The 20,800-nt window shown below is 33.1% G+C and overlaps 2 protein-coding genes and 1 pseudogene across 2 annotated transcripts in view; 2 read left to right on the top strand and 1 right to left on the bottom strand.

Moving 5' to 3' along the window:
- LOC143554465 (ras-related protein RABB1c-like) overlaps window positions 1-20,800 on the top strand; it is a 102,761-nt gene that overhangs the window by 7,380 nt on the left and 74,581 nt on the right. The window lies entirely within an intron of this gene.
- LOC143554464 (uncharacterized) overlaps window positions 4,769-20,800 on the bottom strand; it is a 27,408-nt gene continuing 11,376 nt past the window's right edge. Inside the window, exons 2-5 of the mRNA XM_077044209.1 lie at window positions 6,334-6,491; window positions 6,139-6,238; window positions 5,091-5,462; window positions 4,769-5,014 (exon numbers count right to left, since the gene is read on the bottom strand). Of these exons, the coding sequence (XP_076900324.1) occupies window positions 4,883-5,014; window positions 5,091-5,462; window positions 6,139-6,238; window positions 6,334-6,446 (717 nt within the window). The 5' untranslated portion in view covers window positions 6,447-6,491 and the 3' untranslated portion in view covers window positions 4,769-4,882. The remainder of the gene's footprint in view (window positions 5,015-5,090; window positions 5,463-6,138; window positions 6,239-6,333; window positions 6,492-20,800) is intronic.
- On the top strand, window positions 9,190-10,203 carry LOC143554479 (uncharacterized protein At4g26485 pseudogene; annotated as a pseudogene).

Below are 20,800 nucleotides of genomic sequence, written 5' to 3'. Positions count from 1 at the left end.
TAACTAATTTTGGGAAGGTGCTTTGTAATAATTATAATGATACTTTAAGCAACTTTCAAACCATTTTTTTGTTGTATTAAACCTTTATGGAGCTGCTCGTTTGGCACATTATTTTAATTTGACTTAACTTATTTCAAATAAATAGTTATTGGCACCAACATTACTACTAGGGCTAGTGGTATTGCTCTAGATCGATAGGAATCCACCAATCATGCACTTGGCATATCATTTTTATTTAATAGCTACCTTGAATTAATCAAGAAACCCCGCTTTAGTGGTGACGCTCGTCTTTCAGTTATCATAGACTATTTCTAATATTTTGTTTAAAATAAAACACAAATTGTACTTTTTAAACAAAATTAAAAATAAACTTTCATTAAAAATAAAAAATTAAATAATTCAAACTTAAGTCTTTTAGAAAAATTACACATTAAATGTTGGAGTCAACCTCGAATCACTTCCTCTCGAGCCGGAACCACCCGTTCTCAAACCAGCTACTAGTGATCTCTTGCTTCCACCAACATTTGTTTTTTTTAGAATCCATAGAAGTATTTATGTTTTGTGATTGTAAAATATCTTTACTATATATAATGGAGGAGTCAATGACATCTTAAATGTTAAGAGGTACAAATTGTATTACATAAAATACAACACTTGATGCATGTCTTAAAGTAGTTAAGGAGACATAATGGTCTTTTGACACAATCATATTACACGATGAAAATAACTTACATTAATAACCCCTCAACTTTAGTTAAGTATTTGTAAATGTAAGTAATAGTTTCAACTTTTGTCCCCAATCTTTACCTATATACCTGACAAGTTTATTTATTTTTTTATTTACTTCTATATCTTTAAATATATTATGATTTAAAAAAACTAAATTTACTGTTACAACGTGCTTATTTTTGTCAACGTTTTGACATAAAAATTGTTCAATACTAAAATATTAAGTAAAAGGTACAAGTTATTAATGTATTAATGTACAACTTCTATTATGATAATAATAAGAGGAAACGTAGACACGGTTGATTTCAAAAATGTTATAGCCACCAAAATGAATTTGCATTTATGCATATTATATAGTAAGAGTAATTGAGAAACTATGCCATACAAAATTAAAGAAAGCAGGAAGTGTTGATAGTCAAATTCGGATCACCTGGAAGCAAGCCCCACGTCTGTACCCCGGAGGATCATGGTATTCATGAATAGTAACCCATTCTCACATAAAAGTTGGCATTTTGTTACATTATAAAATGTGTAGTGGAAAATTAAGAAAATAGAGTTTATGAACAATAATGTTTAGCTTTCTATGAAGTACATGATTATTAAACCCTATAATTTAGTATTAACATTTGAAGTTTGAGAGATTATTATAATAGTATATTAATTATATCAGTATGTTTTATACTATTTAAATTTTGCTATATTACGATTAAGATGCCGTTTGTTTTTTGCTTAAAAAATATGTAACGTGCTTATGTCTGCGGGTGCGCATATATAAGCCTCTAAACATAGTTTGTTTTTTTTTTAAGACCAGAAAAGTGTTTTTATGGTGTTAAACAATAAGCTAATATCCAATTTTTTCACACCCTACCAACACCCACTATCAACCACCACCACCCACTGTCCGCCATCACCACCACCTACCACCCATCGCCCGCCACCACCATCGTCCATCAACACCACCACCCACTGTCGGCAACCACCATCGTCTACAACTACCACCACTACTGACACCACCATCGTCTACCACCACCCACCATTCTCCACCACCACCGTTCACTACCTACCACCATCGTCTTCCACCAATCGTCCACCACCACCATCCATCATCGTCCACCAACCACTACCACAGTTCGTACATCACCACCAATTATTTTTGCAGCCTACAGATGTTAAAAAAACAAGCAGTCCACTTCTTACAATTTACAGAGGTTTGGTTCACAGACTACAGACATTTAACTTCTAAAGAAACAAATTGCACCTAAATAAAATATACCAATCCAACCACAAAAATAATTATATGTTGAAAAGTCTTGTAAATATGAAGTTAAAAGTAAATAAGAAAAGTCAAAAGTATATATATGTACATCATCATCATAAAAGGGAGGGGGAGCGGGGTCACAAGTGTTATAATGCGTAAGATTATTCGTAAAGGGGGTGACAAAAGGAGGTTTTGGGCGAATTTGGGCTTCAACACCGCCCCAAGCAATATTGGGGCGATAAGTGAGGGGGAGGGGGGCTTTTGGACTGCAACATCACTACATCCAAAAAATGAAAATCGTCTCTATGCTAACGTGACATCACATGTCAAAATCCCCTACCTCTCATTTTGTAGCTCTTCACTACACATAGCCTAAGAAAGAAGCTGGTTGGGTGAGTATTTAATGGACTTCATCATGCAGTAAAGTTAAGTACATTATGCATATATGTGCATTTCATGAATAGTTGCTTTTGTGAGTATAGTAAAATTTGGTTTTTAATATATATATATATATATATATATATATATATATATATATAATTACAATTTTTAAAACAAATTGGTAAAACGTGTAACCCAGCCTTAATACGCGTTGAATTTGGGTCCCGCATGAGTAATCGGCGTAAGTTAAACACGGGGTTTCAATGACGCATGTTTAATGTTGGTTTCATGCATTATGGTGTTGGTTATCATGTGTGTTAAATCCTTACACGTGTACTATCTCTACACGAGTTGCGCGTTAGATGTCGAGTTGCATGCTTACGGACATTGGTTATGTGTTCGTGAACGGGTTGCGCGTGTATTAGTATTGTAACACGTCTGATGTGATTGGCTCGACTCGATTTTAATTTGGAGCCTAGCAAAGCCAGCTTGGAATAAAGTTCAAGTCGAGTTCGAGCTAGACTTGGGTCGGCTCAGCTTGACATATTAACAACCTTTAAGTGTCGTTCCCCGCTGCATCGCACGGGCAAATTACTAGTTGGTAGAAAAGTATACGTTTTTTTGGTGAATTAAGTTGGTATAAAAAGCTGGATATCTAAAATGTTCAATATTTTTAATTACCATCGGCTTATTTACACAATTAGTCACAAAATTAAATATCATGTATTTATTTTTTAAAATCTATGAAATTCAGTGTGTTACATTTCCTTATAATTTTAGTTGTTGTCTATCTGAGCATTCGATTTTCTACCCCCGACTGTATGGGAGTATTATAGAATATATATGTTAAGCCCACGAGCCAAGTTAGGTCTTAGTAGAGATGCACAAATCGGTTAACCTTTAACCGGTTAATATGCTAACCGTTTTTTTTGTGGGAATTAACCGGTTGGACCGGTTTTCGGGTCCGGTAGTAACCGCTTTTGACCGATTAGTCCGAACCGGTTAATAACCGGAAAAAATCCGATTTTTAATAAAATAATAATAAAAAAATCGGTTAACTGGTTTTGAAATCAATAATATAAACTGGTTACTAACAGGTGGTTAAGATCGGTTAGTAACCGGTTAGGATTGGACCGGTTAGTAACCGGTTACGAAATCGGGTACAAACCGGTTAACCGGTTTCTATGTGCACCTATTGGTCTTAGGGTTCCTACTTTATCTCCAATATATACTGGGTTGCCCTCTATTGTATTATCAATTCAATGATATTATTCCAGTCTCTTAAATTAATATTTCTCACAGTATTTGCATGTGTTGTTTGTTGAATGGCAGGATGTCAGGTTGTTGCATTTTGTTGTTGGTGTCATTCACATGTTGTTGCATTTTGTTTGTTGATGTGCGATTACATTTTGCTATTAGTCTGTTACTAAAGAATTATTGTATTATTTTTATGACTTCCACTATTTTCGACCCAATTGACACGCTCTATCAATAAACGTATATATACAAAATTTGGTTTGCGAAAAAGCAAGTGATGATCAATATGAGCATATAGTCGGCATAGGTGAAGGCTGCCCGCTCTATCTAGCATTTCAATTATATTAAGAACCAAAACTCTCTTGGCTCACCATTTAAATTGAGTTCTTAATAAGGATTTGGCCAGGAACAACCTTGTAACATATACTACACTTTAAGTTTTGTCAAAATACTCAAGTTCCCAAATCTGATTTATTTTGGTTCCAATGAAAATTAGCCCTTAAATTTGATAGAGCACATGAAAGGTTTGTTGTATATGTTATCCCAGTGTGGCTCTAAGGGGTACCTACAGCCTCTAGTATACAACACTTCCTATTTTGGCACGTGCACACATTCGGGGTTCATTGAACTAATGTAAGAACCTACTTCTAAGCCTCAGATGCGACTACACCACAACGGTTAAATAAATGTTGAGCAGTTTCCACTTGCCTTAAACACAACAGGCACGTTATGAACCGAACATCCAAACATCCAACCCTTTATTAGGTAACCTATTCAAAAGTAGCCTCCAAACAAAGATATTCATTTTTTTTGGGAACATTGCGCATTTTCAAATTGAAAATAAGACTGCTGGTTTGATTTGTAAATTTTTAACAATAACCTTTTTATTTAGTTAGAATTTATGTTAAAAAGTTGGTTCAAACTTTCTTATTTCTTCATAAAACCAATAGGTTCAATCGTTAAAAAAGTTTTGGTTTAATCCAAATGATCATGCTATACATTTTATATGAAACGTGAAAATAAATGGTGGCGGTCAAACCCGACACCAACGATGTAGCTCGAACAAAGTATGCATCGTTTAAGCTCGGTCGTTAAGTATGTGGTACATTTGGCAATAATGATTGCAGAATTCAAGTGATCACTAAAGTCAAAAGCGTGCACCTTGTGTCTGATTTTTCAATTATGATTACAATAGTACAGAAAACATATATGAACTGCACCAGAGCATCTGATCAGTGTGTGAAATAAAACCTTACTCTAGCCATATAGGGCGCGCCATGGCTCACTCTCGTGCTCTTTTAACACGCTGGTTGGATTCCATGTCACCTTATCTTTCACAAACTGTAAAGATGCCGCACTAGCCAACGATTTTCCTATCTCACATATTATCTACAAAAAGAAAACCAAAAGGTCAAAACATATATAACTAGCATTCTATACGTTTCAATTTATTCAAGAATAGTACCTCAAAGTCATCCACACGAATTTTAAGCTGACTGCTTTGACCGATGAGAATAAACGAAGCGGTCTTCAAAACACGGACCAACTGAAGAGCACAAGACAAAGGTTCATGATGAATCTGCATTGATGAAGGTGCTTTTACATGTCTGCTAGCCAAGGCTTGTATTGTATCAGTTTGCTGACCGATTTGGATGCCATAAATATGTTCATCGGGTGATTTCTTTCTATCCAGTTTAATCTGTGAAGAGTCTACAAGGAATGGAAGGATTAATGAAGGCATGGTTGATGTGTCTTCTTCTGCTAATGAAGACAATACTTCATTGATGGCACATGCCAACATTGGAGGCTCATACTTTTGCAGAACCAAGATAGATACCTGATCAAAGGTTACATAACATAAAACTCATAGTTATAATCCCTAAACTAGTGTAAATAATAAATTATCCTTAACAAAATCTAACTGATACGAGCTCAATATGTATTTTCAATGTCGTAAGACAATTATTAACTACACATAGGGTTGTAAACAAACTGTTCGGTGGGAAGTTTGTTTGTTTAATAGTCTAACAAATGAACGGACGAGAAAAAGGAATTCCATTCGATTAACTAAATGAATGAACAAAAAAAGAATCCAGGTTCGTTCAATTGTGTCCGTGAACGTTTGATAACGTGTTCGTTTATGTTTGTTCATTAGAGGCTTTTTAACGACTTTTCTAATCTTATCATATAGATTTAAGTAAAATTATTTACTATAACACAAAAACATATACAAGTATTATGTGATAATTTACAAGTAAAATTAACATATGCACATAAATCTTAAAAAAAAAACATAAGCACAAACTTGATAGCCGAATAGTTAGCCAAATAAAACAAACAAAATTGTTTGTACTCATTTGTGAACCGTTCACGAACAAGTTCATTTCCTTAACGAACGAACAAAATCTAACTGGTATGAGCTCAGAATTCATATCCAATTACTAACTGTGGCTGTAGTCCTAATTAAGAACAGAAATTGAATGTGATTACACAAATTCAGGATACGAACATACTTGTTTAACTCCACTGGAATCGACAAAGTGAGTAATGTGTCCGGACGCTCTGGTATTATTAATTCCGTACCGATCTAGTGGCAGATCGAATGACTCTTTTCTGTCAAATTTACAGCCAAAGGATAACATTAATATACTATTAGATGATGACCTTAAAATTTGATAGTGTAATTAATCAGAGATAAGAGAACTAACGATATTTTGAAGGTAGAGTTAGGGTCTGATTTAAGGCCGTCGGTGATGGCGGTGGCAAAGCCGCAGCCGCCGCCGCCGTCGAGGATGAATATTACCGTCGCTGCTGTCTTCATTTCTTTTCCTTCTTCCGGTTGCTTGGAAGTTGGGTAAACTGACTACTTTTTTAAAATAAATATTGAATTAGCAGTGGTAGTGGTAGGTCGAGGCCCAACCCAAGTTTTTAAAAGCCTTTTACCTCAAAGTTTATAAATTTATATCTATACTATATACGTAATACATCAAATAAGAGCAAATTAAGATACTTAATTTTAAGGAATTTATAATTGCTAACACATAAGGTATGTGTTAGTAAGGGTAAAATTGTCTTTTAAACACAATTCATTCAACTTACAAGTTTAGTTAATCATCTTTAACCATATTATGTTTTTAATTTAAACTTTAAACTAACTTTCCACCTATGATTTTGAATGACTATAGCCTTTTCATACGTTAATATTTTATAAAAAAAGTTACATCATAAAAACGAGCATTTTATTCTCATTAATTTGAATATGATATTGTAATAATTTTTTTCAATTTAAATAAATTAATATGTTACGTATGGGTGTTTAGTGTCGATTTTGATGGTTTTAAGTTTAACTTGTGAGCCCAACCGTTAATACTGATTTTTTGTCGTCCAAAACCAAACTCAACCATTGAAAGTTGAAACCGAATCGTTACCAACGGCTTGGTTCCAGTTTGGTTTCACATTTTAAACTTTAATAATAAATTTAATTTAAAATATATATTAATTTAAATGTACCATCAATTATAACTAAACACCAACATAATATGATACTTGAGAAGATCATAAATAAAGAATGATAATTTTAGCCACATAAATAGTAAATACTAACGGAAGATCTAGGACGCGAAATGATAACAACAAATATCACAAAAGAATCATATTGCAATTAGGTTAACTTAAAGTTGTATAGCCAACTTATTTGTAATAAAAAGATTTATGTTCAATTACATTTTAACTATATCTAATATATATGACTAAACATATCTAATAATTAATAATAAAAAAGATTAAAATGCATTTAACATTTACAATCTGATCTGTTGTCATATGGTCGGTTGCCGGTATAAACCCGCGAACCAATCGTTCACTACATTTTGAAATATTTGAAACCGAGCAACTAACCGAAAGTAAAAAAAAAAAAGAAGCCAAACCAATGACCGGTTTAAAGGATTTCAAGGTTTTAACCGACCATAAACACTCATATTTGTTACGTGATTTATAGGGTCAAACATAGCACGAACATCCGCTTTTTATACATTATGTTGATGTTGACTTTTAAGTAAGATCGGTTTATAAAAACGGACGGACATCTTAACGGTAAATTTTTAACACATCATATTATAAATAGCCATCCAGGTGGTTGGTTGCCAAAAGGTTTTTCCTTCAAGGGTGTCATAGGTTCGGATCTAACAAGTGTAAGTCACTAAAAGAGGAGAAAACCATTGTTCTAAGATCAAACTTAGATGTTGTTTGTTTTTCTGAAAAATGTATGTGGAGCCTCTTTTGTCTGCGCCGCGCATATATTGCCATCTACAGCCTGTTTGTTTTCTCGAATACGCTTCATTAAAAAACGTCTGCGCAAGCTCCTCCTGGTGCAGACTTTAGTCCATCAACTTCTGAGATCTTCTAAGGTCTGCAGAGAGTTAAAACATCACACCCAACCAACGCCCACTGTCCGCCACCACCACCACCCACCACCACCACCACCACCACCACCATCCACCTTCTGCCACCACCACCCCACCGTTCCCAACCACCACCGTTTACCCCCGCCACTCATCGAACGCCACCACCATCGTCCACCACCGCCCACTGCCACCACCCATCGTCCGCCACCACCACCGTCTACCACCATCGTCCACCACCCACTACCGCCTTCTACCACCACCACCCACCACTACCACTATCACCATTAAGCACCACCATCACCCACTACCGCCATCCGTACACCATCACCAGTTTACTTTAGCAATCTACATACGTTTAAAAGCAAACAGTCTTTTTTCCTTGCATACTGCAAATGTTTGGTTCACCTCTTTTTCTACAAATGTCTACAAATATGATCCGCAAACTGCAGATATTTTACCTTTAGAAAAACAAAAAACATCTTAGTAATAAGAGGTTATAAGTGATATGATCCTTTTAGGCTATGAAATAGTTTTATAAAAATGTGGAAACTAATACATAACCCATTACCTAACTAATAGAATTAATGAAAAAACGTAACACCATTATACCAAACAACTTCATAACTGGAAGTTAAAAAAATCAATTACTTTTATAAAGATTTAGATTATAGAGATTCTGTTACATAAAATAAAGAATGTTATTATATAAGAATAAAAAAAAGTTCATTCATTTTATCAAAGCTAATGTTAATAACTTTTAAGTTTTGTTATTTATAAAGATTTGGGTTTATATATTATTATGATTTATGTTATGTGTGCTAAATAAACACATATCATCATAAAATTAAAAATGATAAATGTAGTAAATGAAAAATAATCTTCAATTTAAAAATGAATTGCAAATATAGGCACCGATGTCACAGTTTGATTGAAAATAATCAATTACTGCTATTTTGTCTTTCTTTAGTATTAATAATGAAATTTGAGCAGTCACTTGTTATTACTTATTAGCTTTGAATCTTTGATGCATTAACTTGTAATTCCTATTAATTCATGGAAGATGAAGAGGCATTAGAGAATGCTATATCTGCCTTATCTTCTACTGTTGCTTATATATACATCCCAATTAATATTGTGTGTGCGTGTGTCTAAGAGAGTGACATGAACACATTCAAAGGAAAAGAGAGACAAATTCATGGATACAAGAGTTCACAAAAGATCTTACTTGTGGGTGAGGGAGATTTCTCATTTTCTGCTTGCTTAGCCCAAGCCTTTCGCACGGCTGAAAACATGGTTGCTACTTCTTACCTCGAAAGAAGTAAGCTTTAAAATCGATCTTTTCATAAGTAGTCGTTTGTAGCATTAATCATGCTTTGAATAGTAATGTCATATTATATAAGAATTTCATCTGATTATAGAAAGACTGCACGTACAATATTTTTGTTATAGTGTCGCTACTTCAGATCCATTGGACCGGCGTACCACACGTTGATGAGCTGGAGAGCTTAGGCTGCTTATTGTTGTACAAGGTTGATGTGCACAAGATGCACGCTCATCCCACTCTCAAGAACATGAAGTTTGACATCATCATCTTCAACTTCCCACATGCTGGTCATTATCCTCATTTACGTGAAAGTGATCTCGTATTAATCGAGTAAGATCGTACAAAACATGCACACACCATCTAACATCTAATCTCACACCATTTTAAACAACCGTCTAGATACATGCTGAGGCCGGACTGTTGTTTTGTAGCATTGTGCATGCATGATTTAGTTGTAGTAATATATGTGTGTATGTTTGACATGTAGGATGCATAAGGGGTTGGTAGAAGCTTACTTTGAAAGTGCAAGCAAGATGTTGACCAAAGGGGGTGAGGTTCATATGACACATAGAGAAGACTCTCCATATGACACTTGGGATATTGTTTTGTTGGCTGCTAAAGCTGGTCTTACCTTGAAGGATAAAGTGGATTTTGACAAAAGTGACTATCCTGGTTATCACAATAAAAGAGGAGGGGGTATAAACACCAACAAGTCTTTTCCTATAAAATGTGCTTCTACTTTTAAGTTTGCTCCTTATTATGCTAATGTATCGACGAATTTAAAAGATGAAGTGGATGATCTAAATCTTCTAGAGACTGATTTCAAAAATTTTTTGAAGTTATGGATATAGAACACGTGAATTGGTCTAACAAGAGTTGCAAGTTTTACTTTTCAGCAAGGTGGTTGTTAGTAACACCACTTCTATGTAATTTTTCTTAGGAAAATCATTCTCAATTTTCACAAAAACTCACTACTGTTGTATTCATCTCTCTATCCCAATTTTACTACTGCTGCTCTTCATGTTTTCGGCTAATACAATTTTAACAATGTTACGTTTTTTATGCTGAATAAAACGTACAGTTGTTGTGCTACTTGCTGATGTCAAACATATACATGCCTGATTGATCCATAAGTTTAAACTAACAAATATTACTAGAAATGGTATAATGTAGTGTATGCCAAGTCCAGCCATATGTTGAGTTGTCGAAGTTTACACGTAGATGGAGCACGGAGAGCCAGGCGGTGAAAAAGTCAATGTTGCTGCTATATATTTGCACGGGAAATTTATGGTAAAAAAAGCGTTGCACTGGAAGGATAAAATGTACCGCCTTGGGTGGTTCTTACAAAAGAGAACACCGTTAGCCTCGCCAAGGAGGTCCTGGGGGTGGTCTCCGTGATCAGCGACGTGATGTAGATTTTAAAGCAGGATTAGAGAAGTGTGTAGGTTTGCCGTTTTTAAAAAGATTAGGTGGTTAATATTGGCACTTGACTAGTGCGTATAGGTAAGTGGTTATTGTATTGAAACATCAAGAGATAAAAATCATTTTTACTTATTATTTTCTTACTCTGGCTACTTCATGAGTAGGTTAGATTTCCTTTGTATTTTTTTTATTTAAACAGAGAAAAGAAAAGGGCATGTGATCCCGCGTGATCAGATAGGAATGTTGATGTAAAAGTTACCGAGTTACCAAAGTTGGTGGTAGAATAATGACCAATGACTACTGTTGATAGTCTAGATTCTAAAACATGAACAACCAAGTCTAGCTAGAATACCATATCAATTTTAACAGTAACTTTTTTTCAATTAAACTGAGGAGGCACGTTGTTATCATATAATTATACTAGCTAGTCTAGCTTTAAGCAACGTTTAAACCATTTTATGTAATGGTTAACATTTGTAGTTTGCTTGTTTGGTACATTATTCTAATTTGAATTACTTAATTAATGCATATTTTGGCATCAATGATACCTGGAAATGGGTAAATAATAGTGATATGGTACCCTTAATCACTAAAGACGTTAGGACGGACTTGGAAAGGACATATGATGGTGTTCGGCCATAATGGTTGCTCCCTTGGAACTACTAGGTTCCCTTAAAATTTGATCCGTAACGATTATTATACTTGGAGGGCGGAGCTTGATAGGATTCCAACAAAAGAAGCATTAATGTTTTGGGGTTTGCAATTACCAAATTATTGGAGCTGTGAGCGCTTTGATACTCCCTTGGAATCTGTTAATCATATTATGATATTATGCCCTTTGGCGAAATTAATATGAACTTTTGGTATGTTTGTGGTTAAAAAGTCCATTCCCGATAGGCGTAACCTCGGCAAGGTGTATGTTGGACTTTGCGAAACAGTGGTGACTAATAACGTGAAACCAGAGAAAATACGGGCGGTTTTCCTTATCACTTTTTGGAAGCTGTGGAAGAGTAGGAATGAGAAGTTATTCAATAACAAGCGGTTCAGGGAAGTTATAATAATGGAGATGATTAAGGAAGATATATACCTCTCTTTGGCTCAACTCTAGATTCAATGTACCTTAATCATGTGATGCTTGGGCTCATGTTGGTTCCGTTTTGAGCCGCACGTTGGGCCTTGTTTATAATACATAGCGATAGCGGTTCACGAAAAAATATATTGGAACCAATGAAGTTATTGCTTTTTTTGCCTTCTAGAATTATATTAATAGAATTTGAGCAGTTACTAGTTGGTAGCTTTCGATGCATGCACTAACTTGTAAGTTGTAACTTTTATTAATTCATGGAAGTTGAAGAGGTCTCAAAAAGTTAACGCTACATCTACGTACCTTCAATTTAAATTCTGCTTACATAGACGTACACTTGTATATGTAACACCACATCCAAATTGTGTGTGTGGTTAAGAGATAGGGTCATGAACATATCAAATGTAAAAGAGAGACGGATTGGTTATTACAGGAGTTCTCAAAAGATCTTACTTGTGGGCGAGGGAGATTTCTCATTTTCAGCTTGTTTAGCCCGAGCTTTTCGCACGGGCAAAAACATGGCTGCTACATGCCTACATCTTACCTCAGTAGAAGTAAGCTACGTACAATATCTGTCACTTCTTATATAAGTATCGTTTAATTAAGGATTTAAGTACGTAGTTAGTCATGTTTTGAATTGTGATCACATGATATCATACATATTATAGGCTGGCTATCTCATATGCATTGGACGAGCACACAGCACCTTGATGATCTGGACAACTTAGGCTGTTTATTGTTGCATAATGTTGATGTCTACACCATGCACGCTCATCCCACTCTCAAGCACATGAAGTTTGACGTCATTATCTTCAACTTCCCACATGCCGGTCATTATGATTATTTATGCGAACGAGATCCGGAGTTAATTGAGTAAAGATCATACACAACAAATAAGATTTTCTCGATCGATCTCAACACTGTTATTTAGACCAATGAATGAACTGGTTTTGGGACTAGCTATATACACACCATTTGACATCTATAGTCACACCATTTCAAACGGCTGTCTGGATAGCGGTCAGACGATCTTTTTAACTAAAAGAGTTTCAAAGTTTGATTGTTTATATATGGTCAACCGCCCGAATATCGGTGAAATGATAGCTTTTGACCATTAGGTTTCAAAGCCCCCCCCCCCCCCCCCCCCCTCTTCTAAATGGTTACAACTTAAAACGTTAGCTTTTGACCGATTGTTTTTTGTATTAATATGTATGTGTGTTTGACATGCAGGATGCATAAGGAGTTGGTAGAAGCTTACTTTAAAAGTGCTAGCAAGATGTTGACTAAAGGTGGTGAAGTGCATTTGACTCAGAGAGAAGGCCCTCCATATGACAGTTGGAATATTGTTTTGCTTGCTGCTAATGCTGGTCTTACTTTGAAGAGGAAACTGGCTTTCATTAAAAGGCATTATCCTGGTTATCACAACAAAAGAGGAGGGGATATTGACAGTAACAAGACTTTTCCCATTTTATGTGCTTCTACTTTTAAGTTTGCTTTACTAGAGGCTGCTGATCACCATAACCATTTTTCTGATAAAGATGAAAAGAATAATGATCAAGTATTAGGTGGTGAGGATACACTTCATGACCATGTTAATGTATCAACGATAACGAAGGTGGATCATGTTAATAATAGTTTTCTAAAAGATGAAGTTGACGATGTAAATCTTTTAGAGAAAGGAGATAATGAGGTTCTTTATGTTCAAAAGAATGATGAAGTTCATGTGGATAGTAAATTGGAGTCGGTCGGGTCAGCTCAACCCAAAACGGAACAAAAGACTTGGTCTAACAACAGTTGCAAGTTCTGCCTTCCAACAGAGTGGTTGTTGACATGGTTTGAGTCATGGATGAAGTAGTGGTGGTTTTTTGGTTTTTATACTATAAGTTATGTATTTCATTTCTCTGTGTTGTAACTTCTTTTTAAAAAATATCATTATTAGTTTTCACAAAACTTACTACTTGATGCATCTTCCTTATTTTACTACTGTTGCAATTTTACTTTGTTACAATTTTACCACGGTGCATTGTTTCTAGTTGTAGAAAACAATAATCGTCACAACTAGTTGATGTCGTTATTAATGTACATGGTCAATCAGTTTTGTTTTAAACTAACAAGTTGTATCACCAAGCGTATGCTAACAAGCCATGCTGAGTCACGAAGTTCGTACGTAGATGGGGCATTACTTGATGCTTACGAGATCCAATCCACTCGGTGTGGGCTTTAAAGATGCATGTGGTTAAACTTGCAAGCACAAGGAATATAGTCATCGTACATGATCTAGGCATTGAATAGCGCTTGAACCATATGGCGTTTGTTGTCATATGTCAAACATTGTTGAGGAACTGTTATTATCTAACTATACTATTAAAGCAATAGTCTTTAAGTCCATATCCTCACTTCCTATTGGTTGATTCTCATACTTTTCATATATATCAATGTCTTCTTTAATTTTCAACTTAATAAAATAAATCAATAATATATTAAAATAAGATTCATCAATGCTATTAAAGTATTATCTTTCCTCTTTCATTTAATGTTTAATTTTTCATTTTGAATATTTTAATTAATGTAATATTTTAAAATCGTAGCTATAGTTTCGAAAACCAAATATTCAAAATTTCATTTTGAATATTTTATTATTTTTGGTTGATTTCATTCACCACCTTTGTTAATTTTTTAGATAATATATAATATATAATTTAGATAATTATTTGATATTTCATCAATAGAAGAGATTACGGATAATATATATATAATATAGAGAGATTATCGATTTAAAATATTATATTTATTTAAATTTATCAAATTCATAAACTTGTAAAGGTTTGTACCATTCATGTTAAATTTAGGAAATGATGACCCATTTGATTAAGGAAATGGTTTAATTACGGAATTTGTAAATTTGAATTAATTATTAACCCGTCTTTCTTTGAATGTAATTAATTTGTAAATTTGAATTAATTATTGTATAAATTATGGTGTAAATTTGAATTAATTAACAATCATTAAGTTTTACTATAATTACGGATGTTGACCAATTGACCCATTGACCCACTGCCTTAATTACGGTCATTAAGTTTTAACAATTATAATACAAATCCATTGACTTATTATTGTTTAACAATAACAATTGACTTACAAATCCATTGTTGACCCATTGACTTATTATTGTAAACATTGACTTATAATTACGATTTACTAATTAACAATTGAGTTACATATATATAACAAAATTAGTAACGTTTTATTTTTCACACTTTATATAAATTACATTACATAATACATGGTATTATAATTAATGATTAATTATTGTAAATAATAACATAATTAGTAACTTATATTTTTACATTATGTAACATTGGATTTTAGAAAATTAGGCATTTTAGAAAATTCAAAAATTTGGAAATATATTATCTGTATTTCTAATCTAATTATGTAACATTGCATATTATTTGAAAATCCATTAATTATGATTTCCCTTATATTCGTTCTTACTGTAACTTTTTTGAAAATTTTTGAAATTTCCTAAATTTATGTTTCTAATCAATTACCTGTATACTTTCCTTTTATAATTTAGTCTACCATAATTCATTTCGTATAAATACGTACATTTGATAGGCTAATTCTTACACCATCAAAGCCTCTTTAGTAAAAACGGTTAGATTTGTGCCAAGGTTTTTACTTTTTGTTGTTTATATATCTTCCATTTTCATCTTTCATTTTTTTTGCTTAAAAGTGTTATTGTTCCTAAATGATTTTTTTTGTTTTTTAAAATTTTTCACAACTAGCAAGATGGAGCCAACAAATATCACCATGTTGAACCAATTGAATGTTCTTAACAGTGAGTGTATCCTAAATGTGCGTATTTTGAAACTTTGGCGGCTGAAGGACAACTCAAAGCCCGGGCAAGATTGGTCCATCGAAATGATTGTTCAAGACGAAATGGTATTGTTAACACATTCATTAATTTACTATATTATTCATACAACTTTTTACTAATCTTAATAATAATTTGCAGAGCAACAGAATGCAAGCCTATGTAAGGAAGCCTTGCATTCCTAAGCATGATGTTTGGCTTGCCGAGAATAAATCTTTGATTGTTCAGAAGGCCTCACTCGGTGCAAATATATCTACTTAAAAATACATCGACTGCCCACACAAGCTTTGTTTCATCCATTGATAATTCTTACTAATTTGTTTTTTAATAGTTCAGTATATCTAACATTAATTTATTTTAAATAATTTCAGTTTATGGCGGCCCAAATTGGTAGATTGGCTAATTGCATGGAAAAAGTATTTGATGGAGAGTAGTTTGATTATGTTTATTTTGGTCATTACTAATGTATTTTAGTTATTAATTTTCTATCATTTTTTATTTTATGTAGCTTAGACAATTTATGTAAATTATTTCATTTTTATATGAATAACAATCTTTATTTCCTCTGTGTTAAAGTTTTTGAATCTTATCTTGAAAGTTTTAACAATTATTTATTGAACTTCCAAAAAATCGAACGTTTTTTATAATAATATTTACAATTATTTTTTTTGTTTTCAAAATTCAAAATTGACCATTATTGCAACAATCTTTTTTTAGTTTTTAGTAGTAATCAATCAAAACAAACTTTCCAAATTTTATATTTTACCAAATTTTAATTAGCATAAACGACATATTTAATATATACCGGAAATTTTAAATAATTTACTTTTGATAATACTTGAAAGTTAATAAGTTTTGGATTAAAAACCATTAATTTATTTGACCAATTTAATATGTGGTGTATTACTTATTTCAAATGTATATTTAGAAAATCTTAGATATTTACTATAATTGCTTATTTATTTTAAAAATATTCATCATCTTTAATTTAATGATACATTCTAATCATTTATACATTAATTTATTTCTATTTTTAAGAACCGAATTTGACTACTTTTTTTTAGTTTTAATATTCTCCAATCTCAATAAACTTTACATCTTTTATGATTGACCAATTTTTAATTAGGCATAAATGTCAAGAATTACCGATTCGTCTAAATTATTCTGGTGAAATTAAAAAATAAACTAATAAACTAAATAGAAAATAAAAACTTCCCATCTTTTATATTTGACTAATTTTTCATTAGGCATAAATGTCAAGATTAATGTATAAAACTGAAAAAAGAATTATCTAATGAATTTATTGTTAAATAAGTTAATGATGCTAGAGTCTTGACAATAATTTCGTGATAATTAAAAAAAGTTAATAGTATATTGTTTAGTTAGTAAACTTATAAAAAAATGGTAAGTTTTTTATAATAATATTTACATTTATTTATTTTTTGTTTTTCAAAACCGAAATTGACCACTCTTGCAACAATCTTTTGAAGTTTTTAATAGTTTTCAATGTCAAAAAACTTTCCATCTTTTATATTTGACCAATTTTTAATTAGCATAAATGACAAATTTAATGAATACAAGAAATTTAAATAATTTACTTTTGATTATACTAAAAAGTTAATATGTGTTATATTAAACACACATAATTTTTTTGGTTATTTAATTAAAAAAGAATTATTATTTTCAATTGCATTCAAGGTAATCAGTTTCATATAAATTTGAATTTTGACATATGCAACAAAAAAAGGAAAGTTCAAACCTATAATTTATCTAATTAATATTGTTATTAGTAGTCAAACGGTTTAATGTAAAAATTATTTCATATTGATTTAATTAAAAATAGATATTTACTTATTTAAAATTCAAATTGTTGAATGAAATTTAAGAATATACCATATACCATACTTAAAATAGCTATATAAATATAATATAATAGTTTAATAATTAAATCAACATTTTGAATTAAAGAAAAATATATATTTTAAGGTTATATAAAATATCATAGAAGCTAAAAATACAAAGATTTTTAATATATAAAAATAGTAAATGTTTTTCAAAATAAAAGTTTATAAAATTTTATTATATACAAATATTGTATTAAAGTATAATTTTTTTATTAACTAATATATAGTAAATAAAAATTAATATGTTATTACCTAAAAATTAGGCACTTGTAACAGAAAATTATAAACGATTTTTAATATTTTAATTATTAACTACATTATACCTCTTTGATAAACAAATCTTTGATAACATTGAATGTATGTTTACATATTTCTTTTTTCTATTTTTTTTAGAATTGATACGAAATATAATTTTCAGTTATCCATACTATTTTATTTTCTTAAAACCAATTAAAATATATGTTTTAATTAAAATGTGTATACGAATAAATTTTGTTAATTAGAGGCGCAAATATATTTCTCCTTATTTTTTACTTATATCTGGTTTACTCAATTTATATTGTTTCCATACTTGGCAACAAAATTAACAAATTTAGTTGTGCTCCATATAAAAAAATCAATTTTTTGGTTTTTAATTAAGATCATACCAATTATTTTTTTAGATTTTAATTTGAAATAAAATTTTCAAAAACACATTATGCTAAATAAAATCAAAAAGACCAAAATTATTGACTCATAGATTGGTTTTAAAAGTCGATGTGACAATAATGTTACTAAGGAATATGAATCAGAAGAACGATTTGTGTAATGGAACTAAATTACGAGTAATTAAGTTGAGAAATGTGTTTTGTTGAAGTAAAAATTATTTCAGGTACTAATACTGGTTATTGCACTTATATAATTCGTTGTGGTGTAACACCTTCAGATATGAAACTTTCGTTTAAATTGAAGAGAATGTAGTTTTTTTTTCCATTTGTAGTCTGTTTTGCAATGACCATTAATAGAAGTCAAGGTCAATCTCTAGCAAAAGTTGACATATATCTTAGAGACCCGGTATTTACACATGGACAACTCTATGTAGCTTTATCAAAAACGAAGAGTGGTGTTAAAATTCTTATTAAAAAAGGAAGATAAAGTTACAAATAAAGAATCAATATGGTTCATAAGGAAGTCTTTTTAATAGCTTATGTATTTTACATTTTTAACTTTTGATTATGTTTTTAAAGGCTGTAATTTGAATGTTATTTGGGTTTATCTTTGTATTTCACAATCATTTGTTTTAGTACAAATATTATTTACAACTTAAAGTATGTTGTTGTCCTGAATAACATATAACAACTTATGCTGTCCTTTCAAATGACATGTGTTTGTTCGAAAATTTCAATAGTTTCACCCGTGTCATACACGGGTTAATAACCTAGTAATAACATAAAACTATAAAAGGATCTTACAAAAGAATCGGCTTAGACATGGTTGTATTAGGTGTTGTCATAAGATCTTCTTCAATTACAATACATAAAATAAATGAAGAACAAGAGATGTGAAGAAACTTTTAATTGGCACTTTATCAATTAAAAACTGGTAGGCTCTATGAAACATCGACCCATATAAATAGACCTGTCGAAGCACGAAATGAATCTTACCTGATCCATGACGATGTTTCCACGGATTTTCGAGATGAACGAACCACGTCTTGATCTTCTTCTTCAGCGGCTGCGCCTGGTGACCTGCAATGTTGAGACCTGCAATGGTTTTGGGGGTGTGGAGGTGACTGCTAAGATATCCTGAGGATCTCTTGTTCACAGACACAAAAAGTGGTGGTGGCTCTTATTGAGCATGACCTTTGATAAGGAGGTGGAGACCTCCTTATATAGAGTCTCATGGCCACCATCATGGTACCCTAATGGGCCTAGCCCAGTTAGGGTTACCTCCACAAAACCCCCTCAGCCCAATAACGTTACGAAATGAATCTTACCTGATCCATGACGATGTTTCCACGGATTTTCGAGATGAACGAACCACGTCTTGATCTTCTTCTTCAGCGGCTGCGCCTGGTGACCTGCAATGTTGAGACCTGCAATGGTTTCGGGGGTGTGGAGGTGACTGCTAAGATATCCTGAGGATCTCTTGTTCACAGACACAAAAAGTGGTGGTGGCTCTTATTGAGCATGACCTTTGATAAGGAGGTGGAGACCTCCTTATATAGAGTCTCATGGCCACCATCATGGTACCCTAATGGGCCTAGCCCAGTTAGGGTTACCTCCACAAAACCCCCTCAGCCCAATAACGTTGTATTAGTCCATGTAATAAAATAAGCCAAACATAATAGATTTAGGGTCGCAGAACCGGGTTTTAGTACCATACCCCTACAAGCCCCCCAAGTCCAGTGTTGCTCCTGGGCGCGCAAGCGTCTAGGTGGAGCGCTGGACTTTATAAGGTGTGAGGCGGTTTTTTCCCTTTTCTTTGGCCTTGTCTTTATTGTCTGAGTTTTGGGAGGTTTTTCCCATGATGGTGACAAGCTGTAAAAATAATGAAGCCTGCGCGTGAGGCGACTTACGAGCTATAATAATAGAGCCTGCGCGAGTGGCGACTTACGAGCTAAGAATAATAATGCCTGCGCGCGAGAGGCGACTTACGAGCTAAGAATAATAAAGCCTGCGTGCGAGAGGCGTCTTACGAGCTGAGAATGATATAGCCTGCGCGTGTGGCGCCTTACGAGCTATGAGAATAGTAAAGCCTGCGCGCGAGAGGCGTCTTATGAGCTTTGAGAATAATAATTAAGCTGGCGCGCGGGGCGACTTACGAGCTGAGAATAATAAAGCCTGCGCGCGAGGGGCGTCTTACGAGCTGTAGCATAATAAAGCCTGCGCGTGAGGCGTCTTACGAGCTAAGAATAATAAAGCCTGCGCGCGAGAGGCGTCTTATGAGCTTTGAGAATAATAATACCTGCGCGCGAGAGGCGACTTACGAGCTAAGAAAGTAATAAAGCTTGCGCGCGAGTGGCGTCTTATGAGCTTTGAGAATAATAATTGAGCTGGCGCGTGAGGCGGCTTACTAGCTGTGAAAGTAATAAAGCCTGCGCGCGAGAGGCGTCTTATAAGCTTTGAGAATAATAATTGAGCTGGCGCGTGAGGTGACTTACGAGCTGTGAAAGTAATAAA

Source organism: Bidens hawaiensis, unplaced genomic scaffold (assembly GCF_021521415.1).
Source record: "Bidens hawaiensis isolate Kalapana, Puna unplaced genomic scaffold, B.hawaiensis_p1.1 tig00017684_1, whole genome shotgun sequence".
In the NCBI taxonomy this organism is placed as follows: domain Eukaryota; kingdom Viridiplantae; phylum Streptophyta; class Magnoliopsida; order Asterales; family Asteraceae; genus Bidens; species Bidens hawaiensis.
Note: the sequence above shows the minus strand (reverse complement) of the source record. Positions and strands in the feature narration are given on the sequence as shown.